Genomic DNA, 27803 nt, shown 5'->3' with positions numbered 1-27803 from the left:
TTTAATAAATTTTTTTAAAGATTTATTTATTTATTAAAATTTATTTATACAAGCACTGGGTACAGTCAGAAGCGCAGGAGGGTGAGAGAACCCACCAGAGCCAGAGCGGGGAGCAGAGCAGGCAGAAGGACCGAAGTACACTGCTGAGGGGAGCAGCAGGCGGCAGGAGAGGTCTGTGCGCCTTGTGGGACCCTCCTCCGGTGGCCGGGGAGCAGCTGGGGATTGAACCGGCGCTGCAGAGGCTGTGGGCAGCTTCGCAACCCAGCGCTCAACCGCTGCGCCACCGGGGAGGCCCTGTTTAATAAATTTTTTTACACACTTCATATATAGACAAGAATGGTGGGCCTCACTGTTGGCGCATGGGTTAAAATTTCAGCACTATCAAGCTATGGCCAGCCACTGCAGCATGAGATAGATCCCCAGCCAAGGAGCTAACCCACATGGCCCAACAGACCTCTCCTGTTTCACTTGCTGCTCACCTCAGCAGTGTATTTCAGTAGATCTGCCTGTTCTGCTCCCCACTCTGTCTCTGGTAAATCCACTCACAAACCCCCTCTCCTCCCACCCATACCTCTGGCCTATACCCCAGTTCTTGCATGCATAAATAACTAAAAATAAATCTTAAAAAAAAAAAAAAAGAATGGTGAAAGAATCAGCAATTCTTCTGCAGAGAATTAAAGGAACAGAGTGCCAACAACAAAAAAAATCTTTATTTATTTATTTATTTATAAAGATTCATTCATTCATTTATTTATTTTTAATAGAGGCATGTTTTATTTATTTGTTTGTTTGTTTGTTTGTTTTGTTTATACATGCACTGGGTACAGTCAGAAGCGCAGGAGGGTGAGAGAATTCACCAGAGCCAGAGCGGGGAGCAGAGCAGGCAGAAGGACCCAAGTACACTGCTGAGGGGAGCAGCGGGCGGCAGGAGAGGTCTGCGCGCCATGTGGGACCCTCCTCCAGTGGCCGGGGAGCAGCCGGGGATTGAACCGGCACCGCAGAGGCCGCGGGCAGCTTCACAACCCAGTGCTCAACCGCTGCGCCACCGGGGAGGCCCAAAGATTTATTTATTTATACAAGCACTGGGTACAGTCAGAAGCGCGGGAGGGTGAGAGAATTCACCAGAGCTAGAGCAGAGAGCAGAACAGGCAGACCAAAGAAGTACACTGCTGAGGGGAGCAGCGGGCGCAACAGAAGAGGTCTGCGCGCCATGTGGGACCCTCGGCCAGCGGCTGGGGATCGGAGCTGCAGACGCTGCGGGCAGCTTTGCAACCCAGCGCTCAACCACTGCACCACCAGGGGAGGCCCCAACAAAAAAAATTTTAAAGAAACAAATGTAATCAAGTTGCTAAAGGAAAAAAAAAATGTTCTTAGGAGATTAATTCAGATATAAGGAAGCTTTAAGACAAACAAATAATAAATCACACAAGAACTTGCACTGAGTTATAACTTTCTGAGTTCAAATCTGGCTCCATCACTTGTTACCAAGGTAACCTAAAAGAAATTACCTAACTTTCTATACTTAAAAACTGGATAATAGTTCTTTCTCTTACAAGGTGTGTGTTTAGATTACTGACTGAAAAATGTAAAGAATTAACAAAGGATTTAGTTCAAAACCAAATTTAGTTATTACAGAAATACTCGTCTTCAAACCATTTATTACCTAGAATAATGTCTGCCACACAAAAAATAAACACTAAATAAATATTTGTCAAATGGCAATGTAACAAGTTACAAGTTGAATAAACTGAAACATCACCCACTCTTTCTAGTTCTATTAGAGAAGTGAAGTCACTGGGCAAACTGCTGCCCCCAATTTTTGAGAAACCCACAGGTGTATAGAAAAACCCCCAAATTCCAGTAGAAACCTCCTTTAGGGAACTAGTGCAGGGATAGGAAATCTGAATTATTATTGGCCAGTTGTTGTTGGCTTACCATGGACAAGTTTGAAAGTTAAAAATTCAAGAGGGACTCACTAATAGGAGATGGGGGAGGGGTATGCTTTTGTGAGTTTTACCTCCAAAAGCTCTACTGGTTTCTCAAAGTAAATATCTGCTCCATCAGTGCACGTAGTAAATAAATGCCTAAGTGGAGTTCCCGCTAGCCTTCCATATATGGGAAAGAGAAGGACACAACTCCAGCCCTCTTACGCACCCTTGAACAACCTGAGGATGGAGTGCGGTTTGGGGCTGAGAAACCCTGGTGCAATTGAGTGCAGGGCTACAGGCTCACCAAAATACTGAGACTTAATCATAGGACTATAGGATGCTTTCTTTCTCCTCATACCCTAGCATTATATTACCAAAGTTTCTTCTACCCAGTACATCATGTCTACCTTTCAACCAAAAATCAGACCAAAAGAAAAAAAAAAAAGAAAAGAAAAGAAATTGAAAAAACTGAGCAAGCATTAAAGTATCATATTGACAAAAACTCTATTAAAGAAACTGAATCAGTCATTAATAACCTTCCAACAGAAGCACTCAGGCACAGATGGCTTCACTGGTGAATTTTATCAAATATTCAAGGAAGAAATTAAAGCAATTCTCTACAAACTTTTCCAGAATTAGAAGCAGAGGGAGTACTTCCTTAATCATTCTAAAAGGCCAGCATTACCCTAATAACAAAACCAGATAAAGACACTATAAGAAAACAGACCAATATCACAAACATGGATATAAAATCCTCAACAAAATATTATCAAATTGAGTTATATGTCAACTGTATCTCATATGGAAAAAAAAAGCACACTGAACCCAACAATGTATAAATCTAATTATAAACTATGACCATGTGGGATTTTTTCCTAGATACACAAGGCTGGCTAAACATTAAAATTAATGTAAATCGGGCCTCCCCGGCGGCGCAGCGGTTGAGCGCTGGGTTACGAAGCTGCCCGCAGCCTCTGCAGTGCCGGTTCCATCCCCGGCTGCTCCCCGGCCACCGGAGGTGGGTCCCACGTGGCGCACAGACCTCTCCTGCCGCCCGCTGCTCCCCTCAGCAGTGTACTTCGGTCCTTCTGCCTGCTCTGCTCCCCGCTCTGGCTCTGGTGGATTCTCTCACCCTCCCGTGCTTCTGACTGTACCCAGTGCACGTATAAACAAAAAACAAACAAATAAATAAATAAAACATGCCTCTAAAAAAAAATTAAAAAAATAAATAAATAAAATTAATGTAAATCTACTCCAACAGTCTGAAGAAGACTCACAAAAGAATATCAAGAGATGTGAAAAAAGGTATCTAACAAAATCCAATATCTTTTCATGACAAGTTAGGTAAACTAAATTCTCAATAAACTAGGAAAGGGGCATTTCCTTAACTTCATAAATATATCTACAAAAAACCTACAGCCAAGAGAATACTTAACAGTAGAAAAACTTGAATATTTCTCACTAAGATAGGTACAAAGCAAAAAAAACCCCCTGACTTCTACTTCTACATCACAGTGGAAATCTTAACAAATATAGTAAGACAGGGCCTCCCCTGGTGGTGCAGCGGTTGAGCGCTGGGCTTCGAGGCTGCCAGCTGCCTCTGCAGTGCTGGTTCATTCCCCGGCCGCTGATGAGGGTCCCACCAAAAAAAAAAAATATATATATATATATATATATATACACACACAGAGAGAGAGCGAGAGCGAGAGAGAGAGAGAGAGTAAGACAATGAAGGGGAATAAGAGATGCAAAGATTGGGATGGGAAAAGTAAAACTTTTTTCACACGTGACACTATTATCTACGTAGAAAATCTGAAAGGATCATCAAAAAATATCATGGAAGGGGCCTCCCCGGTGGCGCAGCGGTTGAGTGCTGGGTTGCGAAGCTGCGCGCAGCCTCTGCGGCGCCGGTTCGATCCCCGGCTGCTTCCCGGCCACCGGAGGAGGGTCCCACATGGCGCGCAGACCTCTCCTGCCGCCCGCTGCTCCCCTCAGCAGTGTACTTCGGTCCTTCTGCCTGCTCTGCTCCCCGCTCTGGCTCTGGTGAATTCTCTCACCCTCCCGCGCTTCTGACTGTACCCACTGCTTGTATGTATAAACAGACAAACAAACAAATAAATAAATAAATCTTTAAAAAAAAAAAAAAAAAAAAAAAATATCATGGAACTAATAAGCCATTATAGAAAAGTTAGAGTTGATAAGGCAAAAGGTTAGTGTAAAAGTAAAATTTCCTCTATACCAGCAATGAACCAGTAGAATTTGAAATTAGAACAGTATCATTTATATTAGCATTCAAAGGATGAAATATGTGGTTTAAATCTAACAAAATACATGTAAAAGGTAGATGAGGCAAACTACAAAACTCCAATAAAAGATACCAAAGAGCTAAGTAAATGTTGAGAAATTCCATGTTCATAGACAGGAAGATTGAATGTGGTCAAAGCATCTGTTCTTTTTTTTAAATAGAGGCATGTTTTTATTTATTTATTTGTTTGTTTGTTTGTTTGTTTGTTTTGTTTATACAAGCACTGGGTACAGTCAGAAGCGCAGGAGGGTGAGAGAATTCACCAGAGCCAGAGCGGGGAGCAGAGCAGGCAGAAGGACCGAAGTACACTGCTGAGGGGAGCAGCGGGCGGCAGAGAGGTCTGCGCGCCATGTGGGACCCTCCTCCGGTGGCCCGGGAGCAGCCGGGGATCGAACCGGCGCCGCAGAGGCCGAGGGCAGCTTCGCAACCCAGCGCTCTACCGCTGCTCCACCGGGGAGGCCCTCAAAGCATCTGTTCTTGACTTGAAAAACAGATTCTTACCAAATTCCCACACATTATTTGTGGATATCAACAAACAGATTCTAAGGTTTATGTGGAGAGGCAAAAGACCTAAGATAACCAACTTCATACTGAAATAGAAGAACAAAGTTGACGGACTTCCACCACAAGTTCAAGATTTTATTTTAAAGCTACAGAACTGGCAAAAGAACAAATATATCAATGAAAAAGAAAAGAGAAGCCCAGAAACAGACCTAAGAGAAGCCCAGAAACAGACCTCCATAAAGTCTTTGACAAGGGAGCAAGGGCATGTCAATAGAGATAATGTAACCTTTGCAACAAATGGTGCACATGTAAAAATAATGAATATAGTCACAGACCACACACCATTCACAGAAATGAACTCAAAATGGATAACAGATCTAAATGTAAAACACAAAACTATAAAATGCCTAGAAGACAGAAAAATATCTAAATAACCTTGTATAGGGTAATGACTTTTTAGTTATAATGCCAAAGGCAAGATCCATGAAAGAATTATTAAATTGGACATCACTAAAACTAAAAACCTTCTCCTGGAAAGACAATGTCAAGTAAGTGAGAATACTGGGAGAAAATACTTATAAAAAACACATCTAATTAGGATTGTTATTTAAAATAAAGGACTCTAAAAATTTGACAATTAGAAAATGAACAACCTGATTAAAAATCAAGCAAAAGACCTTAATAGACACCACAGAAGATAAACAGATGGCAAACAAGCATATGAAAAGATATTCAAGAACATATTTCATTAAAGAATTGCATATTAAAACAATGAGATACCACCACATTCCTATTAGAATGGTCAAAATCCAGAGCACTGAGAACACCACTGGCTAGGATGTAGTATAAGAAGAAGAACTCTTATTCATAACTGACATGAATGCAAAATGATATAGCCATTTTGGAAGACATTTCAATGGTTTCTTATAAAGTTAAGCATACTCTTACCATACAAGTCAGCAATATAATTGGTATTTATCCAAATGAGCTAGAAATCTATTTCCACACAAAAATCTGCACATAAAGTTTATAGTTACTTTATTTATAACTGCCAAAAACTTGGGATGCTGCCAAGATGTACTTCTATGGATGAATAAATTGTGATACATCCTGACAATGGACTATTCAGTGCTGAAAAAAAAATTAACTACTATCAAGTCTTGAAAAGACATGATAGAACCATAAATGCCTATTACTAAGTGAGAGTAGCCAAAAGTATGCTGAAAAGGCTCTGTTTGATTCCAACTATATGACATTATGGAAAAGGTAAAACTATGGCAGAAATAGAAAGATGAAAGTTAAAGAAAAAGCGGGGGATGAATAGGCAGAGAGCAGAGGTGAAACTATTCCATATGATACTACAGTGGTGGATACTGAATGTGAATGCATTTGTCCATACCCATGCGATGTAGAACACCAATGAAAAACTATGGACTCCGTCAATGCAGGTCCATTAAATGTAAATACCACTGGGTGTGGACTATTGTGGGGAGGCTGTGCAGGTGTGGGGACAGGGAGTATATGGGAAATCTCTGAACTTTCTATTTAATTTTTCTATAAATCTAAAACTGCTTATTAAATAAATATATATGGGGCTTCCCTGGTGGCCTTGGAGTTAATCTCAGTGCTATCACTATGATGGCCCACCTCTATGGCCTCACTTTAAGCCCTGGCCAGGGAGCTAGCCCATATATGGCACAGCAGACCTCTCCTGTCTTATCTGCTGCTCCCTCAGCAGTGTATTTCAATAGATCTACCTGTTCTGCACTCCACTCTGTCTATGGTAAATCTCCTCACCCCTCGCTCCTCTGGCCTATACCCAAGTTCTATGCAAAATAAATAAAAACGTTTAAAATATATATACATATATAGGTACTGCCATGTACCTATATATGTACATATATATATATGTATACACACACATACATACTACAGGTCCTTAAATGACGTTCTTTTGTTCAATGTCATTTTTTTTAAAGATTTATTTTTTATTTATACAATAGCTAGGGTACAGGCCATAAGCTTTTTTAATAACTTTACAAGGGGGAAAAATAATTAATTCCTGGCCAGGGCCATTGTCTGTGTGGAGTCTGCATGTTCATTCCACATCTGTGTGGGTTTTCTCCAGTCACACCAGCTTCTTCCTACGTCCCAAAGTTGTGTACATGAGGTGAACTGGCATGTCTAAATTGCCCCAGTCTGAGTGTGGTGTGTGTGTGAGAGAGCCCTGCAATGGAAGGTGTCCTGTCCAGGGTGGATTCCTGCTTGAACACTGAGCTGTCTGGATAGGTTCTGGCACCCATGATCCTGAACAGGAAAAACGAGCTGAAAAGTGAACGAATACATAAATGCAAATTACTGTTTTATATTAAAAGTGTTTGGAGTTTTTATTTAGAATTTTGGTGATATCTTTGTGATCAGAAATATGCTGCAAGAGTTTAACTCATTTGTATTGATTACCTATGATAAAACTAATTTCACTGCACATTGTTTCCACTAAAGTCCCAGTTTCTGGAACCTGAGGAAGATGCTAAGTGAGCGCTTATCTATATGTGTATATTTTTAAAAACAGCAAACATAAAAAATATTTAAAAATTTAGTCTACATTTAGAACATGTTGTTCTGATACAGGCCATTTCTGAACAAGAAAAGTGTATTTTTCTGGAGTAAATTTTCACTTTATCACAGCATCTTTCAAAAGCAACATATTTCTCATTGGCATTTCAGAAACATAATTTTAGATTCTTGGTTCTTTGGCCAATACCAGAATCTTCATAATACAATGACATCTTATACTCAACACATAATAAACAGTTCGGAGGAATACTTACAGAAAATCATTTACTGCCTGGCATTATTTTCAACATACCACAATAACTATGTAAGTAGGTTATGTAAATCTAAAAAAAAAAATTTTTTTATATGAACAAATTTTGGAGTTGAAAGGAACCACTGAGAACATTTATCTCACCTCCATTCGAGGTCTAAGACAAAAAGTACAAACTCCTTAATTACAAAAAAAGGTCTTTATATTTCGCCCCTGCCTACAGCTCTAGTTTCATCTTTTTTTACTTCCCATTAGAAGCCATGTGTCAGCTGTGCTGAAACTCACCATTTCCTATTAATTTGCTAAGTTCTTTCATAATTCAGTATCTTGGAACATATATTCCTTTGGTCTGAACTTTACCAGGACCCATCCACACGTGGCAAACTGTTTATCTTTTACCACATCATTTGAATCATAATCACCTAGAATACAATTTAAGTTTGAACATAGAACTCTGAGGGTGGGATAATTCTAAGCAGATAAAGAACTGCAAAGAATCTTGAATTTGATTTAACAGGTAGTTATTGTGTTACTGGTATAATTTCTGTGTAGGATGTAGGATGTAGCATATGAATAAATATGACAGATTTTGGGGAATCTGTTTTTTATGTGAGAGAAGCGAGATACAAATATAGACTAAATGAAGATGAGGAAGAACCCTGAAGTGCTAAATTTGAATTGAAGGTATAAATATAAACTCACTTAAAAAAGAGAGAGAAATAGATACTCCATGGTTCTGCACACTGAAACGGCCAATCTGCAATGGTAAGCAATAGCAATGAGCATATCTATATATGCAGACTTTGTTTTTTAATTCTACTCATCACTAAAAAGGTAGTTGTAGCATTATTGAAAAAATAGTTTATTCCATGTCTGGAGCAAGGAAAGTACAAGGTAAGCCTGAGTGTCATGTTATGCTCATATTAAGGAATGTTCAAAGACTAGAGTCATGTCTAAAAAGACATATGAGCCAATCACTGGTCAACTTTGAGGCAATTTTAATATCAGAAGGAATAAGTATATACTTATTATTCAAAGAATAAAAAATGCCAGATAACAAATGAAAAAACCGTTAGAACTTTTTTTAAAAAAGCTACCTTTCTTAGTAGCTCCCAGTGTAATAAACGATCAGGTAACGATTATTAGTATAAGCTAAGAATGGTGAAAGGTTGTGGGAGTATTCATAGTGTCTCAAAGCATCAAACTACAGATCCTGTGCTAAACTATAAGGAGGAAAATATAACTTCAAGGTGGGGTGGTCTAGTTATCACAATCTTAACCAAGTGATAAAATATAGCTTCACCAATAGTGGGACAACCTGATAGACTCTTGATGTAATGCAATGTTCACAAGACTCCTATGTAATATTTCTGCTGAAACTGTTTATCTTGAATGTAACCAGATGGAAACTGTAAGTTAATTATAAGAATTAAGTACATGAGAAAAATTTTAACTACCCAGATTACCCAAAATTAGAAACTACCCAGACACTTCAAAAAAGTCCCTGTCATGACAAAACAAAGAAATCTTCACTCTCAGAATTTAGCTCTTTTAACTGGCACCTAACATGTATTCAGAGTTTGTTGTATGAATGAGATAACTGATATGCCAGACAGGTTAAAACAAAGATTCTTGGAATGTCTACACACTGTGGCTCAAATTTAATCAAATCCATCAAGCAAAGAAGCCAAATAAATGTTCCTATTTGATTTGAACCATTGTAATAGATACCCACACACCAGTACTCAAAATGACTTAAAAATCATAAAAACCCTCCAGCAGTTTTACCCTTAAGTCATTACAGGCATGTTTTCATTTTAAATTATTTCATAGCTTAACTCAAGGAAATCAAGAAAATGCATACCTGTTCTATATCCTTGGAATTAGAAGTCTGATTTTCTCCCATTACTCCAGGCTGTTCATTTTCCCACGGTAACTTATTTTTTCCTTTTCCTGCACTTAACACCCTTCGAGTACAGATAGTTGGACTATAAGATCCATAAATTTGCATGCTATCCCTTGTGTGATCACCACAATGACAATGTGCACTCTGAGTTCTGTTACCAGCCAAAAGCCAGTCTGCATCTGCTCCATGTGCCAAATGGCTGGACCGACCCTGCGCAGAAGATGGCGTGAGTATTGCATATTCCACAAATCCCTGTTCAGTTAACCTTGGGAGGGTTTTCCTAGCCAATCGGGCCTGCACAGCATTCATAACTCCATCTCCATTATCTTGCAGTTCAACAGTATCCACAGCTTTGAAAAGTATACTAGTTTTACCTGAGCCCATTGATGATGCCAACACAGCAAAAGCTTCTAGAGCTGCTTGGCGTACCCTGCGTTTGCTATCTACAAGAGCTGGGGCAAGATCAAAAGACAGTTTGGGTAAATCAAAATCTTCACTGGGATATGTCAGGAGGGAGCAGATGCAAATGTTCACCACCTCCTCTCTTACTCTGGAATGCTTATGTTTGAGATGATCCAGAAGTAAAGAAAGCACCTGCTGAGGACCAACTTCCTTCATTAGCTTGAGGAAGATTTTCATGTATTCTTGTTTAATCACCAACTTGTTATCTGCCAGCACTTTGACAGAAGCTGCTATAACTGGTGCCAAGAACTGTTGTACCTGATCTCCAAGGCGAATAACTAGTAAATGCAGGACCTGAAGTGTGCCATGGACCACTTTGAAGTTAGAATCATCTAACAAGTTATAAAGTAAGCTAATGAAACTGACAAGACTAGAATGAAGGGTAGAACTAGGGTTAAATCGTCCCATCACCTGTTTTAGTTCCTCAACTGCCTGAGTCCGGTTCTTGTAATTTTCTTGATCTAACAATCTTGAATGCAGCTCCTGAGGAATAATCCCAAATTTAAGATTGCTGTTGGAAAGAGTCACTGCACAGGGAAGGGGATCTTCAGGAAATCCAGAGGTTTCAAGTTCCAAATAATAAGGAACCTGATTTCCAAACTGGGACTCCAAGCGGCGATTGTAGTGTCTCCTCAGAGCAGAAGGCAGGCGAGAGATATAGGACTGAAATCTCTCTTGGCCTAGTCGCTCCCCGATTTGTTGAAGTGCCGAGAAAGCAGTCTCAGATTCTTCTTCTATTTCCTGATCGCCAAGTTTTCGGGCTAAGGATATTATCACCTCCGTAAGATCTAGGCCGAACAACAAATCCTCAGGAGTAAGCAAGATAGGGAACAGTAGTGCTGTGGAAGCTCTAAGTCGGGCATCGGTACTTTCTAATCCTTGTTGTATAAGTGTTCTCAGCACCTGCCCAGAACTACGTTTCAGACATATGTGTAGAATCTGCAGGGCATCTTTCCGTAGAGCAGGATTTTCTTCCCGTAAGGAGGCAACTAATTGAGGCAGAAGCGCTAAACTAAACGTCTCTTCCAGCTGGCCTGCCTCCCCCTGACCCCGGAGAACATCCGAAAGGAGTTGCAAGCAGAGCCGCTTTTCATCACTACCTCCTTCCAAGAGTACTCGGCCCAGGGCCCTATACAACGCTTCCTTACGTCGGGGAAAGCCGAGTCGACCACCCCGCCGGGGCAAGGCAGCCTGCAAAGCCTGGAAGGCCTCGGAAGGATCAGGCACGGTGCGTAGGTGTTGAAGAAGCCGCGTCTCCTCTTCGTCTCCCCCTGACAAACCACCCCCAGACCCAGACCAACTACTTGAGATTGCCTCCGTGGGCATCAAGAGGGCTGAGGCCAGGGGTGATGGTGTCGGGGGGCAGGAACCGTGATCTCCGGCAGCTCCACGGCAGCAGTAGTTTTTCTCTCCTCTCATGGTGCTCCCACCTAGACTATCATCAGTCTCTGGGGCAGAAGGACGACAGCGGCTCTGGAGGCGATAGGTACAGAAAGCTGGAGAGGTCGGCAGTAGGAGCAGCGCGGAGGGCGCAGCCGCCATGGAGGGTGGTCAGGAGGCGGAGGCTGCAGAAAACCATCCTCTCTGAAAGGCTCGATGGAGCCCAAGCTTCTTACTCCAAGCCAAGTCGCAAGCTGCAGAGGATGAAAAGAAAGAGCTTCAGCCAGTTGCCAAATCTGGCCCCCGAACCCTGGAGGCCGCCTTCGGCAAAATGGCCCCCGCCGGAGCCCCAGACCCCACTGCTGCCACCGGGCGTAACCAGGGGCACCACGTGACCAAACCGACCGCTTCCATGGTGATGGACCCAGCGCGGACCTTTTGACCCGGAAATCAATATGCCGTGATGGATGCTGGGTCTTGTAGTCCACGTCAGGTGTTACGAAAAAGTCGAAGACTCCTGGAAAAGGAAGTCAGAACGTTGCGAACGTAGCGAACGTAACGGAGAAGGCCTGGGGGGGGAGGGGGGGTGCGGGCGAGGCGGGGGTTGCGGGCGGGGGGTTGCGGGCAGGGAAGGCAGTAGGCGGAAGTGACGCCATTCTCGCTCTGGGCGGAAGTTTCCCGCCCCACCCGTAAGAATTAGGGTTTGACTGGAGGCAAGTGAGGATCTGCTCAGTCTCCAGTTGCCCACGGCTACTCCTCCGGTCGCTGGCGGCGTGATTCCTGGGACTCAGGTACTTTCCATTTGCTGTCGTCCCGGCAGGCGTGTGCAGTGTTGCCGGAAGGCCGCTGGTGCTAGAGGAAGATACGAAGAGACCCAGGCGAGAGAGAAGAGAGGGAAGGAGAGGGGAGAAGAAAGGAGGGGGAGGGAGAGATGGGGAGAGAGGGAGGGAGAGAGAGTGGGAGGGGCGACATCTTCTTGTGCATCTTCTTGTCACCGTTGTGGCCCTGAGAAAGTGCGATCTTTTCTTCGTGCGATGAGCTTTCTCCGCATCAAGGCCAAGCTCATGGGTCGCACGTACATTTCTTCAAACCCTCGCTTTGGGCCCGCTCCCCCTTTTCATATTTCTTACCCTCGGATCGTGGAGGGTTATTGGCCTCTATTTTTCTTTATCTTTAGCACTTCAACTTTTCTTTGAAGACGTAATTATCTGGAGATAAATCTATTTTTTCCTATAACTGCCTCTTCTTTAGGAGCTAGCTGTCTCCTAATGCAGTTCATCTGTGGGACTCACCCCCCTTCCCCCTGCCTCTTCCTCCGCCACCCCAACCTCCCTGCTGTATCCTCACGCGGCTCTGTAGCCTTTCAGTCTCCTGGAAACCGAGATTGCAAAGACAATTTCAGTTGCGGTGGAAGTTTTGAATATCACGGTTCTTGGAGAATTCCGCCCTGTGCATTTAAAGCTGTTAGTAGATATTTCTTTGTTTTAGCCGAACAGTGCGTTTGTAAATGAAACTTAAGCGGACACAGTCGAACAACTTGAGTGCCTGGTGTGAGGCTGCATCCTAAGAGTGTGGGAGAGTGTTGTTTTGAACACTGTTACTTTTGAATGACCCAGAGAGAAAAGTCAGTTATCATTTGAGGTCCCTAATTTATGCTCTTCAAATGCAAGTATTTTTAACGTGCTCTCTGCCACATGGGATGGCTCTTAAATACTTTAAAAATCTTAACGGCAATTGAGTCATATATGACAGTCACTTTATAAATAATGTTGCTGAATGATGCAAATTCAAAAATCACCACTGGATGTTGTCTTAAAGCACAATTTCAATCAACAGAGGTTTCTTTTTTTCTTTTAGGAATAGAGTAAATGTAAGTTAGTCTTGCATTTTTATGTTTTGGCTTAAGTTCTAGGTAAATATTGATATTAATCATTTTGGTGTCTAAATGAATCTGCCTAAATTTGGTTTGGCTAGCATATTTTGGTAGAGGAAGGGTAAGAGGGAGGGGGTTTGACATCCAAGAGCTAATTGCAGCAGTAGTTAATGATTCTTATATTTACAATATAAGTTCAAATTTATACTTGTCATGCGTGCTCAGACTTCAGGAATCTAAATCAAGCTAAGTTAAACAAGAGCACGAAGCACACATTAGTATGTACACATTAGAATGTTAGTTTTTTTGTTGCAGTACAAGATAACACTTCCACTGATAGAGTGTTCAGCTTGAAAATCCAGTGCACCCTTTCCTGTGTCTAAGAACTTGGCATGACAAGTTAATAAGTAAAAGTTGTGTTATAATCATGGAACTAGAAAAAAAGAACTTGCAAAGTATTGAGTGATATTTCATCATCATGCTAGAAATTTAAGAATTATCCTTTCTACAGAGACAACTTTTCAAGAGTCTTGGATATGTTAATCAACTGACATCATAACCTTTTTCTTGGAACAAAGCAAGTGGAATTTTCATTTTGACCTTATTCTCTGAAGATCATTATGTTAGAGAATGCGATTTACATCTGCCACTTTTTTTTTTTTATTAAGACTTTGAAGATGCTTTTGTCTCCATGATGGACATATAGAACTTATCACATACCTTATTGTCTTTTGGGTTTATGAGAGATAATATCATCCATTTAATGTATATTCTGTTTATTTCTGTTACAAAACAAATTTTAAACAGTCTTATTCTTGAATTTTAGAAATCCAGGCAATTCTATAAATTGACGGAAATAGCCTTCTATACTTAACCATAGGTATAGCTAGGATAAATTTTATTTCAAAATTGATAGTAGTAGAATACAACATTAGGCGTACTAATAGTACACTTCTGAAATTTGATAGGAGGTAACTAAAGATATATTGAAAATAGCTAATTCAGGTAAAATAAGTTAAAAATATCAATAATTTCAGAAAGGTTTAATTAAATTAATGGATTACGGGAATGTTTGTAATACGGGTCTTAATTTTTAGAGCTGAACTTAAGCAAGGTGAACACAATTACCCAGAAAATACCTTTTTTTCCCGTAGTCAGAGATAATGCTGTAGTTTTTTCTGTTCTTATTCAAATTTTATAGAAATCTAGGAATATTGAAATCAGTGTGAATTCTGTTAACTGTTAAGAATTTTGGGTGGTTTAAGAAATTATTGAGACGAAATCCTGCATAAATGAAATATAACTTTTTTTTTTTTTTTTTTTGTAGCTGTCATTATGTATTTTATTTTAACCATGGCTTTCACGTTTCATTTGCCTTAGATGATCCGGGTTTTGTGGCTTCGATTAATAAGTTAGTATGTGGATCATTGGTCAGTGAAATATATTTATCATCATCTTTAATTTCTTTTTTTTTGTTTTTTTTTGTTTGTTTTATAAATTTTATTGTTATATTCCCCATACAATTGCAGCCCCTCCATTCTGACCCCAATCCCTCCCCTCCCGCCCCCGCCCCCCTAAAAGTGTCTCTGGTTCATAGTTTTTTGTTGATTTTGATTTTCACTTTCTTATAGTTATTCATTTTCCTGGTCCCTTATTTAAGTTTTCTAGATTCCTGCTATGAGTGAGACCTGAAATATAACTATTAATACTAACAGGTGATTATAATAACATTACTATATATAGAGTTTTTGCTATGTGCCATATGCTGTGCTAGATACTTAATGAATATTAATTCATTTAATCCTCACAGTTTTTTAATGTTACATTCTCTACATTTGTATTACAGAACATTTTATGGGTGTTTCCACTGGATAATAATTGGGCAGAGGAAGAAAATAAAACTAAAATTAGTTACTTTAGTTGCTCCCTCAGAGCTTTGGAAAAATCTTGGTGAAGAGAGTATTGAAATTGTAGGATAAAATTAGATGTTTTCCATTAATTCATATTTTATTGTGTATCGCTTGATTATATATATAATAAGGATAAGAAATTATGAGCTCCATTTTATATAATTAGGATTAAACAGGTTTTCTTGATATATGCAAGTCACAGTTTCATTTATTAGGTTTAGATTCCAAAGCCATTGTACATTTCTATCCTAAGTCAAAACAATAATTTTAAACAAAAATCTATTTTTTTTTTTGCTTTTTAAGCACTAATTTGGTGTAGATCAGCAAGATTTCACATCCATTGCCACCAGGTTTTCAGTGAACAGATTAATTACATAATTTAGAGCTTTAACTGGATGTAATAATGGCGTGGAGGAATTTCTATCTTTTGTATTATACTTGAATCCATGATATAATCATTCGTATTATAATAGGCTTTTAATTTAACTTTTGTTTATCTAGATGTAATGAAAGTCAACCTACGAGAAAAGGAAAATATGCCAACTTGTTCCATAGGCTCACTGACAAAATACTATGCCATCATTAGATGAAATCTTCTGTGAGGAAAATTGAACTGTGGGCAAGAAATTTAAGAAAAAAGCCCATATGATGAAAATAGTCTTCTAATTCATAAATCACACTTTTTATAGAGAAGTCTCTGTTTGGGCTTTTCTTTCCTTTTTTTTTTTTTAATAAACAATCATTTCACTCTACACTTATTTGCTCATTGTTGCAGATAATTGCCTCCCAGCTGATTTCAGCACCATTGTTTTGTAGCTTGGGTGTCAATTAAGTACTCGGGAAACTCACAGCCTGACCTTTGTTAGCTTTCTTTTAGAAACTAAAAATGTGAAGCTTCTGTAGACTATGGAAAGTTTGCTTTAATTTTATCTAACATAGTAACATAGTATTAAAGAACTTTGGAGACTAGCTTACCAAGGTTTAAATCTTGTCTGGGGCCTTCATCTGTAAAATAGCAATAATAGTGAAAATGTCTACCTTAAGGTGTTATTCTGAGGATGAGGGGAGTTAATCATAAAAATATGGAACAGTAATTTATTCATTATTGATAATTGATCAAAGGTGTTCTAGATGCTCTTTATATTTTACTGATTGGCTGTTACATTTGATAAACCTGCATTGACACATGGTTATTACCTAAAGTCTACAGTTTAGCTCAGGATTCATTCTTGGTGTTGTATATTCTGTGGGTTTGGACAAATGTACAATGATATGTATCTACTATTATAGTATTTAGAGTCACTGCCTTAAGAATCCTGTGTGCCCTACCTGTTCATCACTCTCTTTCTCCTAACTCCTTTTTATCATTGATCTTTTTACTCTCCATAGTTTTGCCTTTTCCAGAATGTCATATAGTTGACATTGAGTGTCATGAGTGTGATTGAAAAACTAATAGTAGTTAGTTTACAAGATCAATTCTATAATAAGTTAAAGAACAGATCCACATATAAACCTATATCTTTTGGTTGCTGTCTTACAAATATTCTATTCTGGAGTAAAGTACCCATTGGAAGACCCAGAAGTTTTTCAGACTTGTTCATATCATGATTGAAAATTATTCTGCTAGATGTGTGGGGGATTATTTGGAGATAGCAGAAGTAAGTGTAGTGATATCAGCTATTAGGTGGTTATGTTAACATAATTTGTAGACAGACTTAAAATTTGATGTAAACATGTCTAATAATGCCACTGTTGTTGAAGATAAAGTCTGTCCACTCAAAAATACACAAGAATGAATTGCTGGGCGCTCCTAGGCCTGCCAATATTTATATTAATAGTTTCAGGATGTTTGCATTTATTTGGTAATACATGTAAGACAGAAGCCAGATTTTCTACTTTTTAATTATTCCTCTAACTTAAGTTTGATGTGTGAATGAGACAGGAGGAAACAATTCATATTGTATGGGTATGTCTTTTATCTGTTATAAGCAACTGCTACCATTCATTCTGAGGATCCATGTATTAATTTCTTATGAATGCTGTAACAAATTACCACAAAATCAGAAAGTTATGCTCTCACAGTTCTGGAGACTAAGTCTGATCATTGGGCTGAAGATGAAGTGTTGGCTGGGCCTTACTCCCTCTGGAGGTTCTAGGGGAGAATCTGTTCCTTGCCTTTTCCAACTCCTGGTGACCTGTCAGTGTTGCTAGGTTATTGTCTGCATTGCTCAAATTCCTGCCTCAGTGGTCATATACTGTCTCTGTTTCCTTGTGTGTCAAAAGTCCCTCTTACTGCCTTTTTATAAGGCATGTGTGACTGTCCTCAGGGTCTACCAGCATAATCTCCATCTCTCAAAATCCTTCATCATATCTGCAAAGTCTTTTTTTGTTAGCATTTATTTATTTATGCATGTAAGAGCTGGGATGTAGGTCAGAGGTGCGGGGGCTAGGGGGCCCATGAGAGGATTCACCAGCAACAGAGTGGGGAACAGAACAGGCAGACTGACTGAAATACACTGCTAAGGGGAGCAGGGGGTGAGACAGGATTGGTCTGCTGTGCCATGTGGGTCACCTCCCTGGCTGGGGATCAAACTTGTGCTGCAGTAGATGCTGGTTGCTTCATAGTGCTGACATTTAACCCCTTGAGCCACCAGGGAGGCCCCTGCAAGGTCTTTTATTATACAAAGTAACAGTCAAAGGTTGCAGCGGTTATAATATATAAGTCTTGGGAGAGCCATTAACAACCTACCACAGTGCTGCTGCCTCTGCTTTTCCTTCTCTTTTGTTTTTATTCATTTTCATTTTCCGGAAGAATAGAGTGGAAAGTAAATTGAGTACGATCTACATTTTTTATCAAGATTTAGCAGATACGGCTTAGATTAGTAAGTGAACTATATTGTTCACAGTATAGGACATCAGATTGTGTTCACATTACTTTTTTGTTGTTGATGAATTAGTTGATAGTAATGGTACCTTTATTAAATTTATCACCTATTATCAAAGTAATATTGTGTCTTTGGTTAAAATGTGTAAATTGGCATGAAATTCCTTTGCAATTGAAGCGTCTTTGATAGGTTGATAGCGATAGTGATACTGGTATTGAGAAAGTAGCCATATACTGTTATTGAGAAAATAGTACTAGCAGTATTTCCAGCAAGGTTCCCCCACACACATTTGCATTTTGTTTCCATATGTATGTCAGACTTGAATTTATAGATGGGTAACAGAAGAATTGGCAGAGTTTTTATCTAAAAAGCCATTGTCAAGAGACTTCAGTGATTGAAGGATATATTACATAATATTTGAATCACTGTTTCCCTAATAACCAAAATAAAGCAGTTGAATTATATGATTGCTAACACCCCTTTTAACTCTTAAAATCTATTTGGTATGGGGCCTCCCTGGTGGTGCAAGGGGTTGAGCACCACACTATGAAGCAATCCGCACCCTCTGCAGCACAAGTTCCATCCCCGGCTGACCAGGGAGCTACCCACATGGCGTAGCAGACCTCTCCTGTCTCACCCAATGCTTCCCTCAGCAGTGTATTTCAGTCAGTCTGCCTGTTCTGCTCCCCACTCTGTCTCTGGTGGATCCTCTCACCCTCCCGTGCATTTGGCCTGTACCCCAGTTCTTATATAAATAAATAAATAAATGTTTAAAAAAAAAACCTATTTGGTATGTAGTACAAAGTATTTATTTATTTATTTATTTATTTATTTTTAAAAAAGATTTATTTATTTATTTATTTATACAAGTACTGGGTACAGTCAGAAGTGCAGGAGGGTGAGAGAATTCACCAGAGCCAGAGCAGGGAGCAGAACAGGCAGACTGATGAAGTACACTGCTGAGGGGAGCAGCGGGCGGCTGGAGAGGTCTGCGCGCCATGTGGGACCCTCGCCTAGAGGCCGGGAATCGAACTGGTGATGCAGAGGCTGCAGGCAGCTTCACAACCCAGCGCTCAACCACTGCGCCACCGGGGAGGCCCTGTAGTACAAAGTATTTAAAACCAACAAAAAGACAAATCTAATTCATTTTATACTATTTCAAATAAGGAATCATATTGACAAGATTGTTTTGAAGTAATTGTTCTTGTTTTTTGTTTTTCTGTAGATGGACCACACATCCCCAACCTACATGCTTGCTAATTTAGCACACCTACATTCTGAACAACTTCTGCAAGGCTTAAACCTTCTTCGGCAACATCACGAACTCTGTGATATCGTTCTTCGAGTAGGTGATGTTAAAATCCATGCTCACAAAGTGGTACTTGCCAGCATCAGTCCATATTTCAAAGCAATGTTCACTGGGAACCTTTCTGAAAAAGAGAACAGTGAGGTTGAGTTTCAGTGCATTGATGAAACTGCTCTCCAGGCCATTGTGGAGTATGCCTATACAGGAACTGTTTTTATTTCTCAAGACACAGTTGAATCTCTCCTCCCAGCAGCAAACCTACTCCAGATAAAACTTGTCCTGAAAGAATGCTGTGCATTTCTTGAAAGCCAACTTGATCCTGGTAATTGTATTGGAATTTCTCGTTTTGCAGAGACTTACGGATGTCATGACCTTTATTTGGCAGCCACTAAATACATATGTCAGAATTTTGAAGCAGTTTGCCAGACTGAAGAGTTTTTTGAGCTTACACATGCTGATTTGGATGAAATTGTTTCCAATGACTGTTTGAATGTAGCTACTGAAGAGACAGTTTTTTATGCACTTGAGTCTTGGATCAAGTATGATGTACAAGAACGCCAGAAATACTTAGCGCAGCTACTTAACAGTGTGCGATTACCATTGCTGAGTGTTAAGTTTCTCACTAGACTGTATGAAGCAAATCATCTTATTCGTGATGATCGCACTTGTAAACAGCTTTTGAATGAAGCCCTGAAGTACCATTTTATGCCTGAACATAGACTCTCTCATCAGACGGTCTTGATGACACGACCTCGTTGTGCTCCTAAAGTACTGTGTGCTGTAGGAGGAAAATCTGGACTTTTTGCCTGTTTGGATAGGTAAATAGAAGTCTTTGTTAAAGGATTGCTACTAATAGATCTTTTATACTTTTTAAGTGTGCTGACTTTCTGTTGTTTTAAAAAATAGCTTTCTTTTTATTTTCTTATCTTCTTTTTTGTTTTTTCCTTTTCCTAAAAAATTTTACTTGGTTGTTTCAATCATATCATCCATTCTCTACAACACTCTCAATTATTAACATGACTTCTTCCTCCCAGTGCATAAATTTTATCCATCCTGGCTACTCAACTAACCCATTTTATCTCTTTTATTTATTTATTTATTTTTCTTTTTATCTTTTTCAAAGATTTATTTATGCATATAAGAGCTGGTGCACAGGCCAGAGGTGTAGGGGGTGAGAGGATCCACCAGAGACAGAGTGGGGAACAGAACAGGCAGATCAACCGAAGTACATTGCTGAGGGGAGCAACAAGTGAGTCAGGAAAGGTCTGCTGCGCCATGTAGGTTGCTCCCTGGCCAGACAGGGATCGAACTCGTGCCGCAGAGGCTGTGGACAGCTTCACAGGCTGCATCTTACTTAACCCCTTGCAACACAAGGGAGGCCCCTTTATGTCTTTTTAAATTTTCTTTGTGAAGCCATTTACATCTCTGAGTCAGACCAGATCAAGAGTATTTATTATTGCTAGCTATATCAGAAGATGTTAAAAAGGAGAGCTAGCAATCTATTATGAGGGCAGACTAGGGACAAAATGGGTTGGAATGAATATAGTTAATTAGAAGAACCACATCAAAATAAGAAAAAAATTCAGTGCTGGTACACATTTTGGGCTTTATGTGCAATTTATTTTCTTCATTGTAAATATTTTTTTAATAACAACAGTTAAGTGCTTGCTTTCCTATTAACTTAGAATAGAGGGGCTGTGAAGTTACTATTCAAATTTGCCATTGCACTGTGAAAGTAGGAATACACAATACATATATGGATGATACCATAAGCAGCTGAGTTCCAATAAAACTTTATTTACAAAAGTAGCTGATGAGCTGAATTTTACCCAGAGTGATAGTTTGCCAAATCCTAATTTAGAGTTTTATGAAATTAACTCTACTACTTTGAAAATACAGCTGGATGTTACATATTCAACCATGTAGGTTTTCCTTTGACTTTAACTGATTCATGAAAATGTTGGGATTTGGTGTATTTCTTTAATGCTATGAAATTCTGGCCATTTCTAAAAATTTGGTAGGTTGCATTTCCCACCTCCAATGGTAGGAAACTATTGGTATTTCATCAATGTCAACTGATATTTTGTGTCTTTAAAAAAATTCTCAGTATACATCTTAATTATATTCTAAAATAGGTAATGTTGAGATTGGTGGGATTTAGAACATTAGTTATGGTGACTACATGAATTAGTTAACTCTTAAAGACATTGAATATTGGCATGAAGTAAATCATATTAGTCATTTAAATGTCTTGACAAAAAATTCTCAAGCAGTGGCCTCTTGGTTTCTCTATTAAAACTTACAAATTATTGAAGAGTAATAAGAGCTGTTCATATTTTTAGACCCAGTAATCTTTTAAAGAAAAGATTTTCCTTTCTATAAAAAAATTTTTCAATGTCACCTACACAGAGTTGTTTCTTGCAGTATTTTTTATAACTATGGAAGAAACTGGAATAATTATTCAATTCTACAGAAAATATTAAACACCTGTGCATCAAGTATAGCATATTAGATTATGACTCTTCAGCAAGTTCATAATTTAGTTAAGGAGGCAAGTGTTTAAATAGTTCATTATAATACTTAGTGTTAAGACAGTGATAAAGATAATTCTGTGGAATTATTAAAGTGAGCGTATATCCCTTTTGAGGGATCTAGGGAAGTGTTGTGAAGAAGTTAATGTCCAAGTTGAGTGTTGATGGCTAAGCAAAAACCAAGTAAGGAAAGATCCTGGGAGACCATGGGAAGTGCACAAAGACAATGCCATGACATACTATTTCTAAGTATTAATAAGCAATTGGCAGGCAATAGTCAATATGGACAAGGTCTAACTCCACTCTTCACTCCCTCTTCTCCCATTCTCTTTTGAACCACTCCAGACAATAATTATCTCCACTGTCTCACTGCAACTGCCCTCATTAAAGTCAAATTGTTCCCTGATGTATTATTTTCATTGAAACAAATTCATGTTTTCTTTATTTATTTAAAGATTTATTTATTTATATAGCAAAGCTGGCTATAAATAGGCCGTCAGTAACTAATGAATATCCTTTAATCATACTAGACAGAATATTTTTATGCATCTGCATTACTGAGTTTGGGAAAATTGGCTACTTTTCTCCAACCTTTTTTTGCAATAAGATACATATTATTGTCACTTGCATGGATATAATATAAAAAATAAATATCCAAATGCCTATCAGTCAGCTTAAGAAAGAGACAATACCTTTAACAATACTTTAAACAATACCTTTAAGTCTCTTTTTGCCCTTACTTGATGCCATCTTCTTCCTACCCCCAGGAAGGGATTGTTACCCTGATTTTTCTATATACTTTTCCTTTGCTTTTCATTGTAATTTCATCACATATATGTGCTCCAAAATAGTAGATTTACATATTTCTATATAAATGCGGTAATATATAGTCTTCAGAGTTTTGTTTTCTTACTCAACAGTAAGTTTGTGAAATTCATCTCTGAGACTGTATGAGGAAATAACTCATTTGCTTTCATTGGTGTTTGGTATTATAGTATATGGACATAATACAATATTTTCTTTCTACAGTGAACATTTTAATTGTAAGCATTAATTGAAGTTTTATACATAGTGTACATACCCCAAGTATACAGGTTAGGAATTATCACAAAGTGAGCATTAAAAATCAGATCAAGAACAGAATATGACCAACATCTAGAAACCACTCATTAGATCTTCCCTGTCCTCCCCAAAGGTAACCATTATCTTCATTTCTAATCCAGAGATTGGAAATGTTTTTGAAATTGATACAAATGAAAAGATACAGAATATATTTTATATTTGAATTGTTTACAGTTTTGACTATTACAACTAATGTCACTGTGGAACGTCCTGAGCACACATATATACATATGCATTTCTTTTGGCTATATTATCTAGGAATGGAATTATTTGGTCATAGGGTGGATATACTGCATCTTTTTTACTCATTCTCTTATCTACCCATTTAATGGATGGTTGCAGTGTGCTGCTGTGAACATTTCTGTCTGTGTATCCTGGTGCAAAACTAACTGTGATAGACCATCAATAGAGTTAGATACATTGCTGAGTCAGACATATCTTCTTTACCAGATAATGTAAAATTGTTTTCCAGAGTAGCTTGTGTCAGTTTGCACTCTCACCAACAGATTAAACATTCCTTGTATCCATCTTCTTGCCAACAGTTGTTACTGATTTTTATTTTTTGCCAGTCTGGTAAGTGTCTTGGTTTTGGTGTGGTTTTGGTTTGCATATCCCTTATAATAATGAGATCAAACATATTTTTATTTGTCTATGGGTCATTTTGATTTTTTAAAATTAATTTTTCTGCTTTTTCTTTAGTGTGGAGATGTATTTTCCTCAGAATGACTCTTGGATTGGTTTGGCACCCCTAAACATTCCTCGCTATGAATTTGGAATAGGTGTTTTAGACCAAAAAGTCTATGTTGTAGGTGGTATTGAAACTAATGTACGTCCTGGCGTCACTGTGAGAAAACATGAAAATTCAGTAGAATGCTGGAATCCTGATACAAATACCTGGACTTCTCTTGAAAGAATGAATGAGATTCGAAGTACCCTTGGAGTCGCAGTACTTGCAGGAGAACTTTATGCTTTAGGTGGATATGATGGGCAGTCATATTTACAATCTGTAGAGAAGTACATTCCTAAAATAAGAAAATGGCAACCTGTGGCACCAATGACTACAAAAAGAAGTTGTTTTGCTGCAGCTGTTTTGGATGGAATGATATATGCAATTGGTGGGTATGGCCCTGCCCACATGAACAGGTATTTTACTTAATCAAATTGAATATGTTTGTAATTTTTTTAAAGTCTCATTGATAATGATTGGATTTTAAACAAATTGTGTGTATGAATAAACTTCCCCTTATAGTACTAAAAGTAATATTGATAGACATTTAGGAAATTTGATGTGCTTCACAATTGTAGTTCTTTTATATGGGGATGTAATACAACCTAAGAATCAGTTCCCTCTTATTTAATTTCATTAAATTCATTCATTCATTCAGTATAAATGGACTAGATTTTATTCAGAAATCTGAAAAATAAGATAAAATTAGGCAACTTTAGATTCTGGGTGGTCTTGGTCTCTGTCTCTGTCTCTCTCTCTCTCTCTCTGTGTATATACACACACACACACACACACACACACACACACATAAAAGTGTGTGAAGATATAGTCTGTTACTGAATTGCTTAATAGAATAAAGTGAAAAGTGTAATTAATCCCTATATACTCCATACAGTATTACTGCCCATCATTAACTTAAGCCTTACTGAGACCTTTCTGGATTCTTAATCCATAATCATACATATTTCGTGATGTATAAGGGTTATGTAGTTTTTATTCTTTGAATAAAGGAAAAATATATGTGAGAAAACAAAAACAAAGTGACTGCTTATATGGAGAATAAATCGTAACTGAACCTTCACTCTGATAATAATTAGAGTGGTGTATATTTTATTAATGTGAGCATTTTAATCAAAGTATATTATGGTTTGTTAACTCACATAAGAAAGTAATAGCATAACAGCATTTTAGCTACAAATTTTTATTTCTCTGTCAGCTAAAATATTCACACTCTTTATTGCTCCCTTAGTTGAAAGAAAGGTATTTGGGACTCACACATGCATTTCTACTCGTTGAAAAACTGCTGCCAGAAATGTATAAGATAACAAGGTTAAGTGTTTTCGTTGTGAGAGAATACTCTTTGAAGTTTAAGTTCTTGCTATAGTTTATCAACTTCTTGTCCAGTGATTTTGCTCCAGTGGCTTTTATCCTGGTGTCCTTTCAGAGACAGTTAGAGTTTAATTCATAATCTAGTTTCTCTATTCTGAATTTAAGAACTATGTTACTGACTCTCAAATGTTTTAGACATTTCAGCTATTAAATTGGGACAAGAACAACCTCAACAAGCTTGCCTTTGTATCTCTTCAGAGGAAAACATAAGCTGAGAGGTCTTCTGGGGAAATTTTTTAGGAGTTCTGATTTAATTTGTACTTCCGTAATACAACTAGGAATTACCAAGTGTGTCTGGAATACAGACTTGTGTTAAATCCCTGAATTCTCCTAAATCACTCAAATTATTTTCGTTAGCCAGTTTGTGTTATGAAATTTGCAGTGTTTGCAGTAAATCACCATGAATTCTGCAAGAAAAAAATATTCCTCCTCTTTCCTTCTCTTTATCTTCCTTTTCCTTTAGCTGTGTAAAGGTCATTAGAAAACATTTATATTCAGTTTGTGGGAATCAAAGTACTTTCACATGCATACTCATTTTAACTTTTTCTTCTGAGTCCTTTGAGATTGTATTATCCCTGTTTTTGCAGGTGAGAGGAAGTGACTTATCCAGGATTATAAAAGTTCATAGTGTTAGAGCTAGAGTTTATTCAACTCTAGGTATGCGGTATTATACTTGAACTAGGTTTTCTGACTTCATGTTCAATTCCATTAATATACCTTGGTGCTTGTACAGTATAATGAAATAAATTATGGCTATTTTACTGAGTCCATAGATAAGCTTTTATCCATGCAATCTTGTCAGCAAAATTGAAACATTTGTTTTATATCTATTTATTTGAACTTTTAAAACTATGGTGGGTTTTAGTATGAAGAGTGACACAAAGGATCTATGAATTAATTCTTTTTTTATGAATATTTGCAGTGTGGAGCGTTATGATCCAAGTAAGGACTCCTGGGAGATAGTTGCATCTATGGCAGATAAAAGGATTCACTTTGGTGTGGGTGTCATGCTAGGCTTTATTTTTGTGGTGGGTGGACATAATGGAGTCTCACATTTGTCAAGCATTGAAAGATACGACCCTCATCAAAACCAGTGGACTGTTTGTAGACCAATGAAAGAACCCAGAACAGGTAATAACAACTTACTAATTCTAAACAGTCAAACAATATTTTTAATAGTGATACTCCTTGCAGTTGTTCCCTGGAATACAATAATAAGGATTTTCCTTGTTCAGGAAAAGGAATTTGGGGAGGGGGTAAACTTGAAAGACAACTTGTTTAGACAAAACTAAATAGATTTCTTTATTGCCATCTTAATATGCCAATCTGTATATTATGATTTCATAAGCTTGGAGAACACATTTTGAGAAATGGTGATTATAGAGTGTACCTTACAGAAGTTCTTTTTCTCTATATGATGAAAAATGTTTTTTTGTTCTTATACATACAGAGACAATATTTGGATTGTTCTTTTATTTTTTATTGTATGTAGGCAATCTGCATATTCACTTTCAGGTGTTCTCTCTTCCTGGGGTATAATTGAGCAAAAAAGAGTTGGACTTAGGGTTCCTAGAGAAAAACAAAAACATCTTAGAGGGAAAGAAGAAATTACTCTTTGAACCCAAAACTCAAATCGCATTTTTTTTAAAGATTTATTTATGCATACAAGAACTGGGGAACAGGCCAGAGATATGGAGGTGGGGGGTAAGAGGATTCATCAGAGACGGAGTGGGGAACAGAACAGGCAGACTGACTGAAATACACTGCTGAGGGGAACAGCAGGAGAGTCAGGAGAGGTCTGCTTTGCCATGAGGGTTGCTCCCTGGCTGACGGGGAATCGAACCCGTGCTGCAGAGTCTGCAGACAGCTTCACAGCGGTGTATTCAACCTGCTGCACCACCGGGGAGGCCCCTGTATTTATTATTTTAAAGAGTCCTAAAACATAAACTTGCAAAGTAAACTATAAGGACAGAATGGAATTAATTGATTTAGTTGTTCATTATAGTTAATTTCTTGAGTTATCTTTGAGAGGAAAAACCATAAAACAATGAGAGGTAAAAAATTGGGGTGGCCTTATTCTTCTTAGAACTATATATAATAATACATAAAGTATAATTTTTAAAGCATAGATTATACAGGTCAATGTATTTTAAAATATTTTGATGCGTTTGAAAACTTGACAAAATGATTTATAAATATATATGTAAACAAAATTCAGACAAATACATGGAAAGATATATACTACATATTTAGTATTTTCCTGTGGTAAAGGAGATGCAGAATAGGATTTAGGAGGAGAGGTGAAGGAAAATGTTACTTTTATTTATTTTTTATTTTTTTAGATGTCACTTTTAGATTTTTCCCCCTAGTAAACACTTATTGCTATATTGCTATAAAATTAGCAATAAATAGTTGAAATGTATTTTAAGGAAATGTTAAATACAAATTCATTTATTTTTAATGAGATGTCTGCTTCATGAGTTAACATGTTTTTTCCTCTTTTTACTCACATTTTCTAGGAGTTGGTGCTGCCGTAATAGATAACTACCTTTATGTAGTTGGTGGTCACTCAGGGTCGTCCTATCTGAATACCGTGCAGAAATACGACCCTATCTCAGATACGTGGCTGGATTCAGCTGGCATGATATACTGCCGCTGCAATTTTGGATTAACTGCACTTTGACAAGTATGGACTTGTGGAAATAGTATGGTGATGAACCTTGTGCCGCATGAAAGGATGCCGAATTT

The 27803-nt window shown here is 38.1% G+C and overlaps 2 protein-coding genes across 5 annotated transcripts in view; one reads left to right on the top strand and one right to left on the bottom strand.

Annotated features, from left to right (window-relative positions):
* The window catches only part of TOGARAM1 (TOG array regulator of axonemal microtubules 1), a gene marked incomplete at both ends in the record, with an annotated part of 68324 nt that extends 56850 nt beyond the window's left edge, over window positions 1-11474 (bottom strand). For all 4 annotated transcript variants that reach the window (XM_084240914.1, XM_084240915.1, XM_084240916.1 and 1 more), the window contains one exon: window positions 9429-11474. In XM_084240914.1, coding sequence (XP_084097040.1) covers window positions 9429-11474 — 2046 coding nt within the window. The remainder of the gene's footprint in view (window positions 1-9428) is intronic.
* Window positions 11475-19205: 7731 nt separating this feature from the next.
* KLHL28 (kelch like family member 28) lies at window positions 19206-27803 on the top strand (the record flags this gene model as incomplete). Its single annotated transcript, XM_084240913.1, has 4 exons — window positions 19206-20104; window positions 23639-24082; window positions 25978-26186; window positions 27575-27803. 4 exons carry the CDS (start codon window positions 19206-19208, stop codon window positions 27736-27738), a joined length of 1716 nt encoding a protein of 571 aa, XP_084097039.1. The 3' UTR covers window positions 27739-27803.

This window comes from Talpa europaea (assembly GCF_964194135.1).
Source record: "Talpa europaea genome assembly, chromosome: 8".
NCBI lineage: Eukaryota > Metazoa > Chordata > Mammalia > Eulipotyphla > Talpidae > Talpa > Talpa europaea.
Note: the sequence above shows the minus strand (reverse complement) of the source record. Positions and strands in the feature narration are given on the sequence as shown.